We start from the raw sequence: 17498 nt of genomic DNA, 5'->3' as shown, positions 1-17498 counted from the left end.
GCAACAGAGTACCCACCATGGATATAGAACAGAATCTGCTTTATATCTATGCTATAAAGCAGGTCGAGCTGCAACAAACACTCAAACTGGACAGTTTTATCTCAATCTCTTAATTCAAACACTCAATCGTGGACACTTACTGACAGCTTTCTGCTTTGCGTGATGTATTGTCTCTGCCTTTTTACCCTTTGTGCTGTTGTCGGTGTCCAATAATGTTTATACCCTGTTTTGTGCTGCTACCGTGTTGTGTTGTGTTGCTGCCATGCGATGTTTTAAATCTCTTCATCTAGTGTGTTTTGTCATTTTTTAAATATATTTTTAATTTTTAATCCCGTCCCCACAGGAGGCCCCTTTGTCTTTTGGTAGACCGTCATTGTAAATAAGAATTTGATCTTAACTGACTTGTCTAGTTAAATAAAGGTTAAATATCTTCAGATGTTTGTTCCGTTAGTACAATCCGGGTTCTTTGGGACTTACCGTAATCTAACCTCTAACTCTTACTTTAACCTTTCAAATTCAATATGTTCTTGATCTCGGATCCCGATAGCACAAACCATGTTTGACATTCACCAACTTTGTGCAAATATTAGCACAACGGCTGTTGCCTATATTAAAATGAGCCATTCCTACTTTAGAGGCGCCAGTCAATAAAATGAAATAAACGTATCAAATAATGTGTATGATCATTTCAACAGAAAATGTAAACTAAGTATACACTAGGTATACATTTTTCTATGATTTTATTGGCGATATGCGAGTAATTTGCAGCGGTGTTAAGTAGTATTTTGGGGGGTATCTATTTTACTTTACTATTTGTATTTCAGACAACTTTTACTCCACTATATTCCTAAAGAAAATAATACTTGTTACTCCATACATTTTCCCTGACACCCAAAAGTACTCGTTACATTTTGAATGTTTAGAAGGACAGGAAAATAGTCTAATTCATGCACTTAAAGACAAAATCCCTAGTCAACCCTACTGCCTCTGATCTGGTGAACTCACTAAACACAAATGCTTTGTTTGTAAATCATGTCTGAGTGTTGGAGTATGACCCTGATTATCTGTACATTTAAAAAAACAAGAAATTATTTCGATACTTACGGTATCTTTACTTTTACTCAAGTATGACATTTGGGTAGTTTTTCCACCACTGATGATCTGTGAGTGGAACGTCTACCACAAATTCTTTGGACAGGCAAAATAGTCTAGCTTAGATTGTAGAACTGCCGGGGTGTTAAGCATATCCCAGTTTAGGTCGCCTAACAGAACGAACTCTGAAGATAGATGCAATCAATTCCCATATGGCGTGCAGGGCACAGCTGGGAGCTGAGGGGGGTCTATAACAGGCGGCAACAGTGAGAAACTTATTTCTGGAGAGATTCAATTTTCAAAATTAGTTTGACACAGGGGTGTCAAACTCATTCCATGTAGGGCTGAGTGACTGCTGGTTTTTGGTTTCTCCTTTCAATTTGTGTGCAATTAAGACCTACAGCCAAGTGATGGGAGTTCTTAACCAATCAGTGACCTTAATTCATCAAGTACAAGGGAGAAGTGAAAACCAGCAGACAATCGGCCCTCCAGGGAATGAGTTTGACACGTGCCTTAACGGTTAACCGGTGTTTCCCAAACTCCATCCTTGGAACTCAAAGGGGTGCACGTTTTGGTTTTTGCCCAAAGCTTGATGATTAGTTGATGATTTGAATCCTTTCTGCAGTGCTAGGGCAGAAACGAAAACGTCCACCGAGTTTGGGAAACACGTGAGTTACGCGAAGAGGTCCGTTGCACCAAAAGGTCCGAACCTCTTGAAGAGTTCGCTAGGTGTTGCTTTAACATCGCAACAATATACTATCAGTTTATTAAGTGACATGAAAAGTGGCCAGCCAACTCAGGCAGGCTGCTGGCCTCTCTCTGGTGGGCACTGTGAGGAGCCGCCTGACACATGACAGCTGCTGATAAGATTATTCAATAACGGCTATTGCCCGGTGTACATGAGTCATTGTGCAATAGTATTCCTTCACACCTCTGACACGGCGTGTGCTGTTTGTTGTTTTGATGCATGCAGCTCTAGAGAATATATATATAGTGTGATTGTCCTAGCCTTCCCTAGAATCAGAGTCCCTATTCTCATTCTAGTGTATTCCATGGTCTGAGAATGTATTGTCCACTTGCATGTCTCCACACCGCCTCATCTTGCTGTAGAGTGATGGCGTCCAGCTCCCCCATGGTGAACGGGGACATCTCCCGGGGTCCTAGCTCTCACCCCGGCCACATCCCCTCCACAGGCACCCTGGAGGAAACGCTGCAGCAGATGAACCATCTCATCCAGGAGAACCGAGACCTGAAGGGTGAGACATGGAGAGGGGACCAGAATGTGTTTCAGCCTTAAAGCTTATTGAAAATCTACTGTATGGGGCGGAGACATTGGGATGTTATGGCATATGAGGTTCTGATTGTCTTGCAATGGCTGATTATGTTATTGACTGCTCTGTCAGTGTGTGTTTTACAGTAATGTCCTCTCTGTGCATCTTTCCCTGTAGAGGCGCTGAAGCAGACTAACATGTCGATGAAGGAGCGCTTCGAGGGTTTGTCTGTGTGGAGGGAGAAGCAGAGGGAGGAGGAGGAGTTCCTGGAGGGGAGGCTTGATGAGGCGCGCGGCCGTGTGGAGGCCCTCTCCTCGCACAACCAGGAGCTCAGCATGAAGGTGGAGGAGCTGGAGGGAGGAGAAGGAGAGGACAGGTGAGAGAAAGGGAAGGCTAATGTTCACAAGGTTAGTTCTCTGGCTAGACCAGACATTCAGCTTATTAATAGAGAAATGAATGTTTGGAGGATGGATGACTATCTGTAGTTTTAGCTAGATTTTGTATAACAAAAGAAGAGACTTGGAAAATAACGATGGAGTGTGTGTGTATATATACATATACAGTGGGGCAAAAAAGTATTTAGTCAGCCACCAATTGTGCAAGTTTTCCCACTTAAAAAGATGAGAGGTCTGTAATTTTCATCATAGGTGTCACAACCGTCGTCAAGAATGGACCAAGGCGCAGCGGGAATGTGGATACTCATAGTTTCTTTTAATAAACTTAAGTAAAGCATCCACAGGCAAAACAATAAACAAATACTCACAACGGCAACAGTGTAGCAGGCTCACAAACGCAGTGCTCACAAACAACTACCCACAACCCCAAAGAAAAAACACACACTCCTATATAGGACTCCCAATCAAAAGCAACTCAACACACCTGCCTTCAATTGGGAGTCCAATCACTCACACAACATTTAACAAACACAAACCCCCTGCCACATCCTGACCAAGACTAACACAATTATGCCCTCTGCTGGTCAGGACGTGACAATAGGTACACTTCAACTATGACAGACAAAATGAGAAAGAAATCCAGAAAATCACATTGTAGGATTTTTTATGAATTTATTTGCAAATAATGGTGGAAAATAAGTATTTGGTCAATAACAAAAGTTTCTCAATACTTTGTTATATACCCTTTGTTGGCAATGACACAGGTCAAACGTTTTCTGTAAGTCTTCACAAGGTTTTCACACACTGTTGCTGGTATTTTGGCCCATTCCTCCATGCAGATCTCCTCTAGAGCAGTGATGTTTTGGGGCTGTCGCTGGGCAACACAGACTTTCAACTCCCTCCAAAGATTTTCTATGGGGTTGAGATCTGGAGACTGGCAAGGCCACTCCAGGACCTTGAAATGCTTCTTACGAAGCCACTCCTTCGTTGCCCGGGCGGTGTGTTTGGGATCATTGTCATGCTGAAAGACCCAGCCACGTTTCATCTTCAATGCCCTTGCTGATGGAAGGAGATTTTCACTCAAAATCTCACTATACATGGCCCCATTCATTCTTTCCTTTACACGGATCAGTCGTCCTGGTCCCTTTGCAGAAAAACAGCCCCAAAGCATGATGTTTCCACCCCCATGCTGAAACCCCACCTCTTTAAGGAATACCTAGGATAGGATAAAGTAATCCTTCTAACCCCCCCCCCTAAAAGATTTAGATGCACTATTGTAAAGTGGTTGTTCCACTGGATATCATAAGGTGAATGCACCAATTTGTAAGTCGCTCTGGATAAGAGCGTCTGCTAAATGACTTAAATGTAAATGTAAATGTATTCTTTGGATGCAATTCAGCATTCTTTGTCCTCCAAACACAACGAGTTGAGTTTTTCCCAAAAAGTTATATTTTGGTTTCATCTGACATTCTCCCAATCCTCTTCTGGATCATCCAAATGCTCTCTAGCAAACTTCAGACGGGCCTGGACATGTACTGGCTTAAGCAGGGGGGACACGTCTGGCACTGCAGGATTTGAGTCCCTGGCGGCGTAGTGTGTTACTGATGGTAGGCTTTGTTACTTTGGTCCCAGCTCTCTGCAGGTCATTCACTAGGTCCCCCCGTGTGGTTCTGGGATTTTTGCTCACCGTTCTTGTGATCATTTTGACCCCACGGGGTGAGATCTTGCGTGGAGCCCCAGATCGAGGGAGATTATCAGTGGTCTTGTATGTCTTCCATTTCCTAATAATTGCTCCCACAGTTGATTTCTTCAAACCAAGCTGCTTACCTATTGCAGATTCAGTCTTCCCAGCCTGGTGCAGGTCTACAATTTTGTTTCTGATGTCCTTTGACAGCTCTTTGGTCTTGGCCATAGTGGAGTTTGGAGTGTGACTGTTTGAGGTTGTGGACAGGTGTCTTTTATACTGATAACAAGTTCAAACAGGTGCCATTAATACAGGTAACGAGTGGAGGACAGAGGAGCCTCTTAAAGAAGTTACAGGTCTGTGAGAGCCAGAAATCTTGCTTGTTTGTAGGTGACCAAATACTTATTTTCCACCACAATTTGCAAATAAATTCATTAAAAATCCTACAATGTGATTTTTCTGGATTTTTTTCCCTCATTTTGTCTGTCATAGTTGACGTGTACCTATGATGAAAATTACAGGCCTCTCTCATCATTTTAAGTGGGAGAACTTGCACAATTGGTGGCTGACTAAATACCTTTTTGCCCCACTGTATATATATATTGTATGGGTATAATGCTGGGCAGACTTTTGTCTTATCTGCGCTGTGTCACCTCCAGGCCGAGACAGCCAATCAGACTGCAGAACTGGAGGCACTGCGTGCCCAGCTGGTGCGTCTGCAGGCTGAGAAGAGTGACCTGGTGGCCATGAACTCTGAACTCCAGCTCAAGACAGGTCAAGGGTCAGAGGACGACTCCTTCATAGAGATCAGGATTGCTGTGAGTAACACTCACTCACTCCATCCATCCATATTATGAAGGTGTGTGTCCTGACTTTAGCACTGCTCTGTGTGTGTGTGTGTGTGTGTGTGTGTGTGTGTGTGTGTGTGTATAGAGAGAGGATACTGGAAAGGACCTGTATCATAATGAAAGGGACCCCAGGTATGACATGAGTGTATCCAGGCATGAGTCTGAGGAGCTGACTGTCAGCCAGCTGCTCCAGTCCCTGAGGAAGGAGACCCAGAGGGTGGAGAGGCTACAAATGGAGCTCCAGGCTACCAGATCCAGGTAGGCCGCATTTCTGCCTAGGCTTATGTTTGGGTGGAACCAAAAACTGATGTTCCTATGTCTTTCAGAATCACAGAGCTGGAGGAGAAAGTAACTAACACGGAGAGCTCCACACAGACCTCACTACTGCCAGAGGTGCTTTCCCCAGCACTAGCCACCACAGCATGTGGTACTGAGCCAGAACCAGAGGAGAAGCCCCAACAGAACTCTGGGAAGGAGAAGGTAGATACACAGATAAGCTCTTACCCAGCCTGTCTCTCACCCTGTAAGAGCAGGGAAGTTAATAAGATTGAAATGTATTAATGTACAGTATGTAATAGGGATTTTCCAGGTGAATAAAAGAAGTCACAGATAAAGTAAATCAATGTGGTTTAATAGAAGTTGGAACAGGGAGACACCTCAAGCACAGAAGCAGGCCCTTATATTCTAATCTCACAGCACCAATGTTCTGTAAACACCCACCGAGAGGCTTGTAGGAAGTCACAACATCAGCTGCTACAGAATCACAGTGTCCCAGAATACAATAACAATCGGTGTCCTTGTACCTCCAGTCTGGCATCAATCACCATCAGCTATGAACAATTCATAACATTCAGTATCAAGTCTAGTGACCATCAACCAGAAGGTTTCCCAAATAAAACACTGGAAATCATGTGTATTACAGAAAGAGAACATAAATATGCTTAGCATTGTTAATTACTCTTAACTGGATATTAACTTTATTCATCTTACATTTCCCCATTACAATGTCCTAACCCTTAGCTTCTCGATCAGAACTGTCAGTTTGTTGGACTGTTGCCTGTTATGTGTCAGGCTGCATCAGAGGTGGAGGATCTGAAGGCTCAGATGATGAGCCTGTTTAGTGAGCTACAGCAGGCTCAGAGCAAACTGGACGAGGCAGAGGGCATGAAGAAGAACCTGCAGGACCGGTGAGAGAGATGGAGAGGAGAGAGGGAGAGCTACATAGACAATGAAAATGTGCAAACTATGCTAACCTTTGCTCATTCCCTTTCCCCCAATACCACCCTTTTGCTTTGCCTCTGTCCCTCTCTATCTCCCCATCCCCCTCTCTCTCTGTAGATGTAGGGATGTGGAGCGTGACGTGGTGACTCTGACAGCCCAGCTGGTAGAGAAGCAGGAGGTACAGAGTGAGAATGACAGACTGAAGCTGCAGGTGGACAGTATGAAGGCCCAGAGCCAGCTAGAGCAGAGGAAGGCTGGAGAGGAGAGGTGGGACGACAGTCAAGCATGCACACACACACACACACACACACTCTGACATATGCCTACTCCCTCTGACACTATAGGCCATTCCCTTGGGTGGGGTCTTGGGACATAAATTCCCTGCTCCTCTTTTGAAATCATCCCACTCCCCCTATCAGTTTCCACTGGTCAGTGCCATGAGTTTCTATATCCAAATACTCCTTAGTCATCATGAGTCAGTTGCCCCTCCTCCTCTCCTCAGGACTAACCTGACCCAGCTGAAGGATGCCTACACCAAGCTATTCGAGGACTACAACGAGTTGAAGCAAGAGAGCAAGAACAGAGAGGTGACCACACTACTTAGCCTCTGTTAAACAGAAATCAGTCTAGTTTGGCACATTGCACTGTTTTGTCCTTTGTCAAAATGGTATGGCATGGTGAATGTGATGAATCTGACCGTTGCCCTCTGTGTGGCCTCCAGCCACTGGTCACTAAGGAGGTGGGAGACCTGCAGACCAGACTGGACGCAGCAGAGAAGGCCCTGGCTGCTAAGCAACAGCAGATAGATGTTATGAAGCAGGAGATATATCAGAAGGAGAAGGAGCTGGAGACCATCTCTGTGTTTCAGGCTCAGGTAGGTTTTCTGTGTGTGTTCTCCATCTAGTTGTGTGTGTTCTCACACTTGGAAAAAGGTTCAAACATTCTAATTTAATTGTACTGAACTCTGTGTGAACATTTTGGAGTTATACAGCAACTTAAAAGTGACTGTCAGTGAAGGAAGTTTCTTTGTTAAACCAGCAGTTAAATGAAGGCTAAGTACCCTCCCAAAAAAGTCTAACAACAGCTTATATTTTCATAAAGTGAAATAGGCGCAGCTTTTCTTTTTCCCCAAAAATATAACATTTATTTTTACTTCTACTCAGACTCAGTGGCTTGATATGAATATGCAATGGAAAAAATAATTAAATGAAACACAAGAAAGAAGGCAATAGGCAATCTTAATTCAAGAATGGAATAATCAGCCGTAATATCAGCAGTATGCCTTCTGTGTGCAGTACTGGTATCTCCAGCGACGATCTCTGAAAATACACAATACATTTTGAGGTAAACATTCTTGTTGTTGAAACCTCTTCCCCCCACCAAAATCACACACACATTGTACTCACTCATGAGGATTGGAATGGTAGCTTCCGGCCCCAACTAGGTAGTTCTGGCTAGGGACATGCCAAGAGATGTCCTCATCAAAGTTGTTGATGTAAGGGGTCCACTGACACTTCAGGTTACAGTAGCTGATGGCTCGACAGCAGTAGAACTTCCACCTGGGATTGAAATCATACATGTATAGTATAACACACTGATCACAGTCAGGATTATGTCAAACCTGGATTCAAATATTTGTTTTCTTTCAAATACTTCAGCTGTATTTGATGGACCCAATGGAATAGTCCCAAAAGTGCAAATGCTGCTCATATGGCACTCCGAGCAGGCTAAATCAACCGCTCAAAGTATTTGAAAAAAATAAACAACTACTATTTGAACATAGGATGTAACATAGGATGTGGTAAACGGTGAGGTCTTCTCACCTTCTGTCCTCATGGCGGTTGGAATGATAGCTGTTCATCCCGGTGAGGACATAGTTTTTGGGGCATTCAAAGGTGAACTCCTGGTCGAAGTTATTGACGTAAGGAGACCAGTGGCATATGGGCTCATTGACAAACGTGTTTGTGCACTCAAAGCCCCACACACGGTCTTCATAGGCGTTGTTATGCTGACTGAAATTAGATAGATCAATGACAATGCACATATTAATGGTTGAATTGATTTGAAAACAAACATAAATTGAAGGTTTAATTTGTTGATATGCCCAGTATCAACAGTGCAGTACAGTGCAGTGCACCTAGCAGTGTTGTAGTACTCGAGACCAGATATTCAGTGTCTCGGTCTTGTCTTGGTGTCGGATACATTTGTACTCGGTCTAGGACAGTGAGGACTCATTCAATTCTTCCAGAAACCAGCAGAGTAAAAAAACTCATATCATCTTCCATTCAGTCACCACATAAAAACCACTTCACCGGGCCAAATATATACATTCCTATCTTGAAACATTTTAATAGTCTCTTAACAGCCTTTGAATCTATTATAGACATATTTGCGCAGTGGTGAACCTATAGGCCTTCAATGTAAGACAGGTTAGTACAGTGGTGAACCTATAGGTCTTCAGTGTGTGACAGGTTAGTACAGTGGTGAACCTATAGGCCTTCAGTGTGTGACAGGTTAGTACAGTGGTGAACCTATAGGTCTTCAGTGTGTGACCGGTTAGTACAGTGGTGAACCTATAGGTCTTCAGTGTGTGACAGGTTAGTACAGTGGTGAACCTATAGGTCTTCAGTGTGTGACAGGTTAGTACAGTGGTAAACCTATAGGTCTTCAGTGTGTGACAGGTTAGTACAGTGGTGAACCTATAGGTCTTCAGCGTGTGACAGGTTAGTATAGTGGTGAACCTATAGGTCTTCAGTGTGTGACAGGTTAGTACAGTGGTGAACCTATAGGTCTTCAGTGTGTGACAGGTTAGTACAGTGGTGAACCTATAGGTCTTCAGTGTGTGACAGGTTAGTACAGTGGTGAACCTATAGGTCTTCAGTGTGTGACAGGTTAGTACAGTGGTGAACCTATAGGTCTTCAGTGTGTGACAGGTTAGTACAGTGGTGAACCTATAGGTCTTCAGTGTGTGACAGGTTAGTACAGTGGTGAACCTATAGGTCTTCAGTGTGTGACAGGTTAGTACAGTGGTGAACCTATAGGTCTTCAGTGTGTGACAGGTTAGTACAGTGGTGAACCTATAGGTCTTCAGTGTGTGACAGGTTAGTACAGTGGTGAACCTATAGGTCTTCAGTGTGTGACAGGTTAGTACAGTGGTGAACCTATAGGTCTTCAGTGTGTGACAGGTTAGTACAGTGGTGAACCTATAGGTCTTCAGTGTGTGACAGGTTAGTACAGTGGTGAACCTATAGGTCTTCAGTGTGTGACAGGTTAGTACAGTGGTGAACCTATAGGTCTTCAGTGTGTGACAGATTAGTACAGTGGTGAACCTATAGGTCTTCAGTGTGTGACAGGTTAGTACAGTGTGGACTTTTTAGAAAACACAAAGGGCCAGTGGTGTAGTGCAGGGTATACGCAGGTATAAGCTGTATGGGTCATGGCGTATACTCACTTCTTAATCCCTACTGATGTGTGTGTGTGTGCTTGGTTGGGACAAGCATGAATTGACAGGCAAGCTGCAGAAGTACTCGGAGGCTACAATTCCCCATCGTTTATCAGTGCAATTTTGACGGCCAACTAGCTGAAAAGGTTTGAGAGGGTTTATCTAATGTTCCTTGGTTAGATTTTAGCTCATCTTGCTCTGGCTTGCATGAGTTGTTGATCTTGTTGTTGATGTGCATAACTGAGGGGGAGAGAGCAGACCTTTTCATGGTGGTTTGATCAAGAGGACTGTAAAGTTCCCAAATGTAACAGGACTCCCGTGGTGTTTACATATGTGCAGAAATCCATTCAGGTGTATTTTGTGGCATTTGGTGAATGTGTTCTAATTATCTAAAGTCACGCTGTTGCTACTGACTGTAAACACAGTCCAGTTCAGTGTGAATGATGGAAGGTCCTACTGACTGTAAACACAGTCCAGTTCAGTGTGAATGATGGAAGGTCCTACTGACTGTAAACACACAGTCCAGTTCAAAGTGAATGATGGAAGGTCCTACTGACTGTAAACACACAGTCCAGTTCAGTGTGAATGATGGAAGGTCCTACTGACTGTAAACACACAGTCCAGTTCAGTGTGAATGATGGAAGGTCCTACTGACTGTAAACACACAGTCCAGTTCAGTGTGAATGATGGAAGGTCCTACTGACTGTAAACACACAGTCCAGTTCAGTGTGAATGATGGAAGGTCCTACTGACTGTAAACACACAGTCCAGTTCAGTGTGAATGATGGAAGGTCCTACTGACTGTAAACACACAGTCCAGTTCAGTGTGAATGATGGAAGGTCCTACTGACTGTAAACACACAGTCCAGTTCAGTGTGAATAATGGAAGGTCCTACTGACTGTAAACACAGTCCAGTTCAGTGTGAATGATGGAAGGTCCTACTGACTGTAAACACACAGTCCAGTTCAGTGTGAATGATGGAAGGTCCTACTGACTGTAAACACACAGTCCAGTTCAGTGTGAATGATGGAAGGTCTGTGTGACAAATGGCTTGTTGGTATAAAAGTCTACTGTAGCTCTGATTGGCTATAGCCCACCGGTCTGTGTTGACTCCCGTCCTGGACAAGACAGATGTTTTTATTCGGTTTTATTTGCTGCAGTGTCTATTAATTGTCCAAACGCACAGCCTCTTTCCCACTTAATATTGCTATATAATTTTCACAGATGCCTTAGTATACGTAATTCTCAAACATTCTAAGAATTTATGAATACGTGAAATTGACCATCTAAGTGGTTGCTTGTAAAGGTTTTGTGTGTGTGTGTGTAATATTCTTCCTGGTGGTGTAGATGAACAGATTTTAATAAGATTTCATGTTGCTAAAATGCTGTCAGTTCCACTTTAAATGCAACAATGTTTCACACACAAGTTATTTTCAAAGAGATGGCTAAACACAGTTTCACTCACCAGATGATCATTTGAAACGTAACTTGAAAGTCTTCTTGAAAAGGGAGACGCTAACAAATTAGCAACAACATCCTCTTTGATAACACCTGCTGCAGCTGCTGCAAACTAGCCGACAACAAATGCTAGCTAGCTATAGACTGTGGGAAAACTACTGCTCGCTATTGCACAGTGACCAGTTGGCCTTCAAGAAGGCAGAAGTTTTTGTAAAAACTGTCCCACACATTAATTTAAAATGTGATTGGTTGATTCTACTGTCACTCCAAAATGTTGCCATAAAACAGTTTAATGGCATATGCCTTTATCTAGCTTCTGATGGCATAGGAATGGATGACTTGGCTAGCTAGATTTATCTCCCCAGAGACCAGCAAAGAAAAATCCAAGTTGGATCTTTTTTCTCTTTAGTGTTAAACCTTTCCAACAAAAATTGAAGAGATTAAATGAGAAAAATCTAAAATAATAATTATCATGTTAATATAATCATTCTTTTTTATAAATCCTTAGCCCTTGTCTAAAGGCTTAGAAGGCCATTGTTCCCCAATGTGTTTGGGTTAGTAATATTTGTAGAATGGCTCTATTTTCTCTCAGCATGCATTTTTTTTTAGTTTTCTATATGTCTAAAGAATCTGTTCTGAAATATGAACACAGATATACTGGACATTTTGAATTCTTGTGGTGGTGATTTTACACAATTACAACCATGGTCTTGAATTGGACTCGCATTTTTCTGGTCTTGACTCGGACTTGATTTGCTTAAGTCTTGGTCTTGAATCGGTCTCGCTTTAGGTGGTCTCAAATAAACACTGGCACTTACTGGTCTATGCAGCATAATGAGATCATTTTGTTCAAAATTGGTGATGAAAAGTAGAACAGCACTAACGATTAGAGAACACGTTTCATTTTGGGAATCAGTCAGTGAAAGTGCCGACGCAAAAAGAAGGATGAGGTATTCCACTTTGGTAGAATATTGATAGTAGGCAAATTTAGTGCCTTTTCTCACCTGTTTATGTAAGAGATGGATTGTTTTGAAGGGCAGTTAAAATGTAAGGGCTGGTCAAATTGGTTTTCCCATCGGACGCCTGCAACACACAAGCAAGGGCACAATAAATGAATACATGTACTGTAAGACAGCATCATTGCCTAAAGGAAGTATTTTAAAAAATAGTAAAAACAATTATGTAAATTGAGTGCAAAAAGCATAATCATATGATAATGGTAATCTGCACCTCCTAGACATTTTGGTTACTCACTCTTCATGTATTTGGGCTGTAAGCCAATTATAAATGTTTTCCTGATAACCAACCTCTTACACAAAGAAATGAACACTTCATTCAGCCTACAACTTAAAACAACAGCCTACCTTGCCCGTTGACCAAGACACCAGCAAGAAGCAGAATATAGAAATTGGGTCCGTTCATGGCTTCTCTGAGGCGTGTAGTCTTAACACAATAGCACAAGCAAGGGAAATGATCCATTTATAGAGCCACAACCAAGCAGTGTTCTTGGGCCATGTTCTTGTGTAATTTTTGTGTTTGTATTGCTGGCATCATTCCAAGTTTTGTTTCTGAGAAATGATGTTGCAAAACTGACATTTTTCATGAATTATCCCTCTTAACTTTATTAATCCCCCAGGGGCTTATTGGTTTGCTGTTCCATAATTTTACAACATTTTAAAGAACATTGAATATAAAAATTTTTAACCAATACACTACATTCTGTTGATGGCATTCACGTTAATCTGTGCAACAATACAACCACGCCTTGTAATCATTGACACGTATAGACAAATGGTTTGTGTGTGTCCATTTGATTATGTGCATGTGTCATTTTTAATTGTGTGTGTTTTTTGTCCAGGCGGAGGTGTACTCCTCTGACTTATACGCGGAGCGAGCAGCTCGGGAGAAGATTCACGAGGAGAAGGAACGTCTGTTTGCTCAGCTGGAGTTTGTCAAGAAACAGAACACTCAGCTACAGGACGAGATGGACTCACTGGGCAGGTGCACATCAGATTACATATTGATAATATGATCACAGACTGGTCATATTAGGTTACGTTCACTGCCATTTTGGATCCACCGCCTGACTACAACTGGTTTCTGTAGGCAATCTCTGAGCGATATGCAGAGAAGACACATGCCACGTGGAGGCAACATGCAGGGAGCCAGAGGTACAGGACAGTACATTGCTTTAAGTCATTCACCTTGCTGAGAGAGCAGGGCTCAAGCCAGGGCACATCATATTGTTATCTGCCAATCAAATGTTATCTCGTATTTATTTGATCACGAAAACACTGCTCCTCCTCATCCCATCTCAAATTATTTACAACAATGATAATTACATAATTTATGCGTGTGTGTGTGTGTGTGTGTGTGTGTGTGTGTGTACAGTTGTGGCCAAAAGTTTTGAGAATGACATAAATATTACTTTCCAAAAGTTTGCTGCTTCAGTGTCTTCAGATATTTTTGTCAGATGTTACTATGGAATACTGAAGTATAATTACAAGCATTTCACAAGTGTCAAAGGATTTTATTGACAATTACATGAAGTTGATGGTAAGAGTCAATATTTGCAGTTGACCCTTCTTTTTCAAGACCTCTGCAATCCACCCTGGCATGCTGTCAATTAACTTCTGGGCCACATCCTGACTGATGGCAGCCCATTCTTGCATAATCAATGCTTGGAGTTTGTCAGAATTTGTGGGTTTTTGTTTGTCCACCCGCCTCTTGAGGATTGACCACAAGTTCTCAATGGGATTAAGGTCTGGGGAGTTTCCTGGCCATGGACCCAAAATATCGATGTTTTGTTCCCCGAGCCACTTAGTTATCACTTTTGCCTTATGGCAAGGTGCTCCATCATGCTGGAAAAGGCATTGTTCGTCACCAAACTGTTCCTGGATGGTTGGGAGAAGTTGCTCTCGGAGGATGTGTTGGTACCATTCTTTATTCATGGCTGTGTTCTTAGGCAAAATTGTGAGTGAGCCCACTCCCTTGGCTGAGAATCAACCCCACACATGAATGGTCTCAGGATGCTTTACTGTTGGCATGACACAGGACTGATGGTAGCGCTCACCTTGTCTTCTCCGGACAAGCTTTTTTCCAGATGCACCAATCGGAAAGGGGCTTCTTCAGAGAAAATGACTTTACCTCAGTCCTCAGCAGTCCAATCCCTCTACCTTTTGCAGAATATCAGTCTGTCCCTGATGTTTTTCCTGAAGAGAAGTGGCTTCTTTGCTGCTCTTCTTGACACCAGGCCTTCCTCCAAAAGTGTTCGCCTCACTGTTAGTGCAGATGCACTCACACCTGCCTGCTGCCATTCCTGAGCAAGCTCTGTACTGGTGGTGCCCCGTACCCGCAGCTGAATCAACTTTAGGAGACGGTTCTGGCGCTTATTGGACTTTCTTGGGCGCCCTGAAGCATTCTTCACAACAATTGAACCGCTCTCCTTGAAGTTCTTGATGATCCAATAAATGGTTGATTTAGGTGCAATCTTACTGGCAGCAATATCCTTGCCTGTGAAGCCCTTTTTGTGCAAAGCAATGATGACGGCACGTGTTTCCTTGCAGGTTACCATGGTTGACAGAGGAAGAACAATGATCCCAAGCACCACCCTCCTTTTGAAGCTTCCAGTCTGTTATTCGAACTCAATCAGCATGACAGAGTGATCTCCAGCCTTGTCCTCGTCAACACTCACACCTGTGTTAACGAGAGAATTACTGACATGTCAGCTGGTCCTTTTGTGGCAGGGCTGAAATGCAGTGGAAAAGATTTTTGGGGATTCAGTTCATTTGCATGGCAAAGAGGGACTTTGCAATTAATTGCAATTCATCTGATCACTCTTCATAACATTCTGAAGTATATGCAAATTGCCATCATACAAACTGAGGCAGCAGACTTTGAAAATTAATTTGTGTCATTCTCAAAACTTTTGGCCACGACTGTATATAAGGGAATACCGTTACCATACCACTGTGTGTCTGATAGGTGGTGATGCCGGGGACTGGCAGCAGCAGGGGAATATACCGGAGCAAGTCTGCCCCAAGTGTAACGAGATCCTACCAGACCTGGACAGCCTGCAGATTCACATCATGGACTGCATCATCTGAGCCTTCATCATAGTCATCAGCAACAACAAAGACAACTGCCGCAGATGCACCTTACTCCGATTCTTCCTCTAGTTCGTCATCATTCGATTTATTGCAGAGTAAAATGCAGCCTTTATGCTTTAAAAAGTGCATTTATTTTGCAGTTCATGGCTATGTTGCTCTGGTCTATGTTTTAGAACATATAACTAACTATAATATAAAATGTATTCTTACAGAGCGCAACTAGACACTCATTTTTTTGTTAGGGGTGAAAAACATCCTGTAAAATGCATCACGTTTAATATACTGTTAGGTGATAAATGGAGAACTGGAATTTTCTATTTTAAGTGTGGTAACTCGTTTATTTTCTTTTGACAGCTGTCTGTCACATAGTTTAGAATTAACTCTTTAGCAAGAAACAATTTGGTTTATTAAATGCTTATTATGGATTTTCGGGTGGTTCAATTTAATCAAGCTGTTTCGATGAAGGTCATGAATAGATCATGATTACAGCATAGACATTTCGTTTTGAATAATTCAACGGAGGGAAGGATGCCCAAGACAGTTTTTGTAAATGTATATTGAACATCCATTTTATCCATCATAATCATGGTTTGTACATTTCATAATTAAACCTATGTAGCCTGCAGGATGTATGACTATGCAAGGGACTGTGTACTGTATTAGCTAACTACTAACTTCTGTATCCAGATGTATTTACAAATCCTGTGATTCTGTAATATAATTATGAAAATATGTAATAAAGGTGTTATTGGTACAGTAGGCTGTTTCTGTCTGTCTTTGTTGTTGCACACACATCTAGAGAATAAAACTCTGATCCACCTGAAAAAAATGCAACAGAGTACCCACCATGGATATAGAACAGAATCTGCTTTATATCTATGCTATAAAGCAGGTCGAGCTGCAACAAACACTCAAACTGGACAGTTTTATCTCAATCTCTTAATTCAAACACTCAATCGTGGACACTTACTGACAGCTTTCTGCTTTGCGTGATGTATTGTCTCTGCCTTTTTACCCTTTGTGCTGTTGTCGGTGTCCAATAATGTTTATACCCTGTTTTGTGCTGCTACCGTGTTGTGTTGTGTTGCTGCCATGCGATGTTTTAAATCTCTTCATCTAGTGTGTTTTGTCATTTTTTAAATATATTTTTATTTTTAATCCCGTCCCCACAGGAGGCCCCTTTGTCTTTTGGTAGACCGTCATTGTAAATAAGAATTTGATCTTAACTGACTTGTCTAGTTAAATAAAGGTTAAATATCTTCAGATGTTTGTTCCGTTAGTACAATCCGGGTTCTTTGGGACTTACCGTAATCTAACCTCTAACTCTTACTTTAACCTTTCAAATTCAATATGTTCTTGATCTCGGATCCCGATAGCACAAACCATGTTTGACATTCACCAACTTTGTGCAAATATTAGCACAACGGCTGTTGCCTATATTAAAATGAGCCATTCCTACTTTAGAGGCGCCAGTCAATAAAATGAAATAAACGTATCAAATAATGTGTATGATCATTTCAACAGAAAATGTAAACTAAGTATACACTAGGTATACATTTTTCTATGATTTTATTGGCGATATGCGAGTAATTTGCAGCGGTGTTAAGTAGTATTTTGGGGGGTATCTATTTTACTTTACTATTTGTATTTCAGACAACTTTTACTCCACTATATTCCTAAAGAAAATAATACTTGTTACTCCATACATTTTCCCTGACACCCAAAAGTACTCGTTACATTTTGAATGTTTAGAAGGACAGGAAAATAGTCTAATTCATGCACTTAAAGACAAAATCCCTAGTCAACCCTACTGCCTCTGATCTGGTGAACTCACTAAACACAAATGCTTTGTTTGTAAATCATGTCTGAGTGTTGGAGTATGACCCTGATTATCTGTACATTTAAAAAAACAAGAAATTATTTCGATACTTACGGTATCTTTACTTTTACTCAAGTATGACATTTGGGTAGTTTTTC

General features: G+C 42.0%; 1 protein-coding gene and 1 pseudogene across 1 annotated transcript; one reads left to right on the top strand and one right to left on the bottom strand.

Moving 5' to 3' along the window:
* The first annotated feature begins 2093 nt into the window (after positions 1 to 2093).
* LOC123728232 (optineurin-like) lies at positions 2094 to 16280 on the top strand (annotated as a pseudogene).
* haaf (Hemagglutinin/amebocyte aggregation factor) lies at positions 7638 to 12866 on the bottom strand (the record flags this gene model as incomplete). The annotated part of the gene is given in 5 exon segments (NM_001141304.1): positions 7638 to 7830; positions 7918 to 8070; positions 8335 to 8523; positions 12417 to 12495; positions 12777 to 12866. Coding segments are annotated over 5 exon segments (560 nt in total), but the record flags the coding sequence as incomplete, so codon positions are not given.
* Positions 16281 to 17498: the final 1218 nt, after the last annotated feature.

This window comes from Salmo salar, chromosome ssa17 (genome assembly GCF_905237065.1).
Source record: "Salmo salar chromosome ssa17, Ssal_v3.1, whole genome shotgun sequence".
NCBI classification, from domain to species: domain Eukaryota; kingdom Metazoa; phylum Chordata; class Actinopteri; order Salmoniformes; family Salmonidae; genus Salmo; species Salmo salar.
Note: the sequence above shows the minus strand (reverse complement) of the source record. Positions and strands in the feature narration are given on the sequence as shown.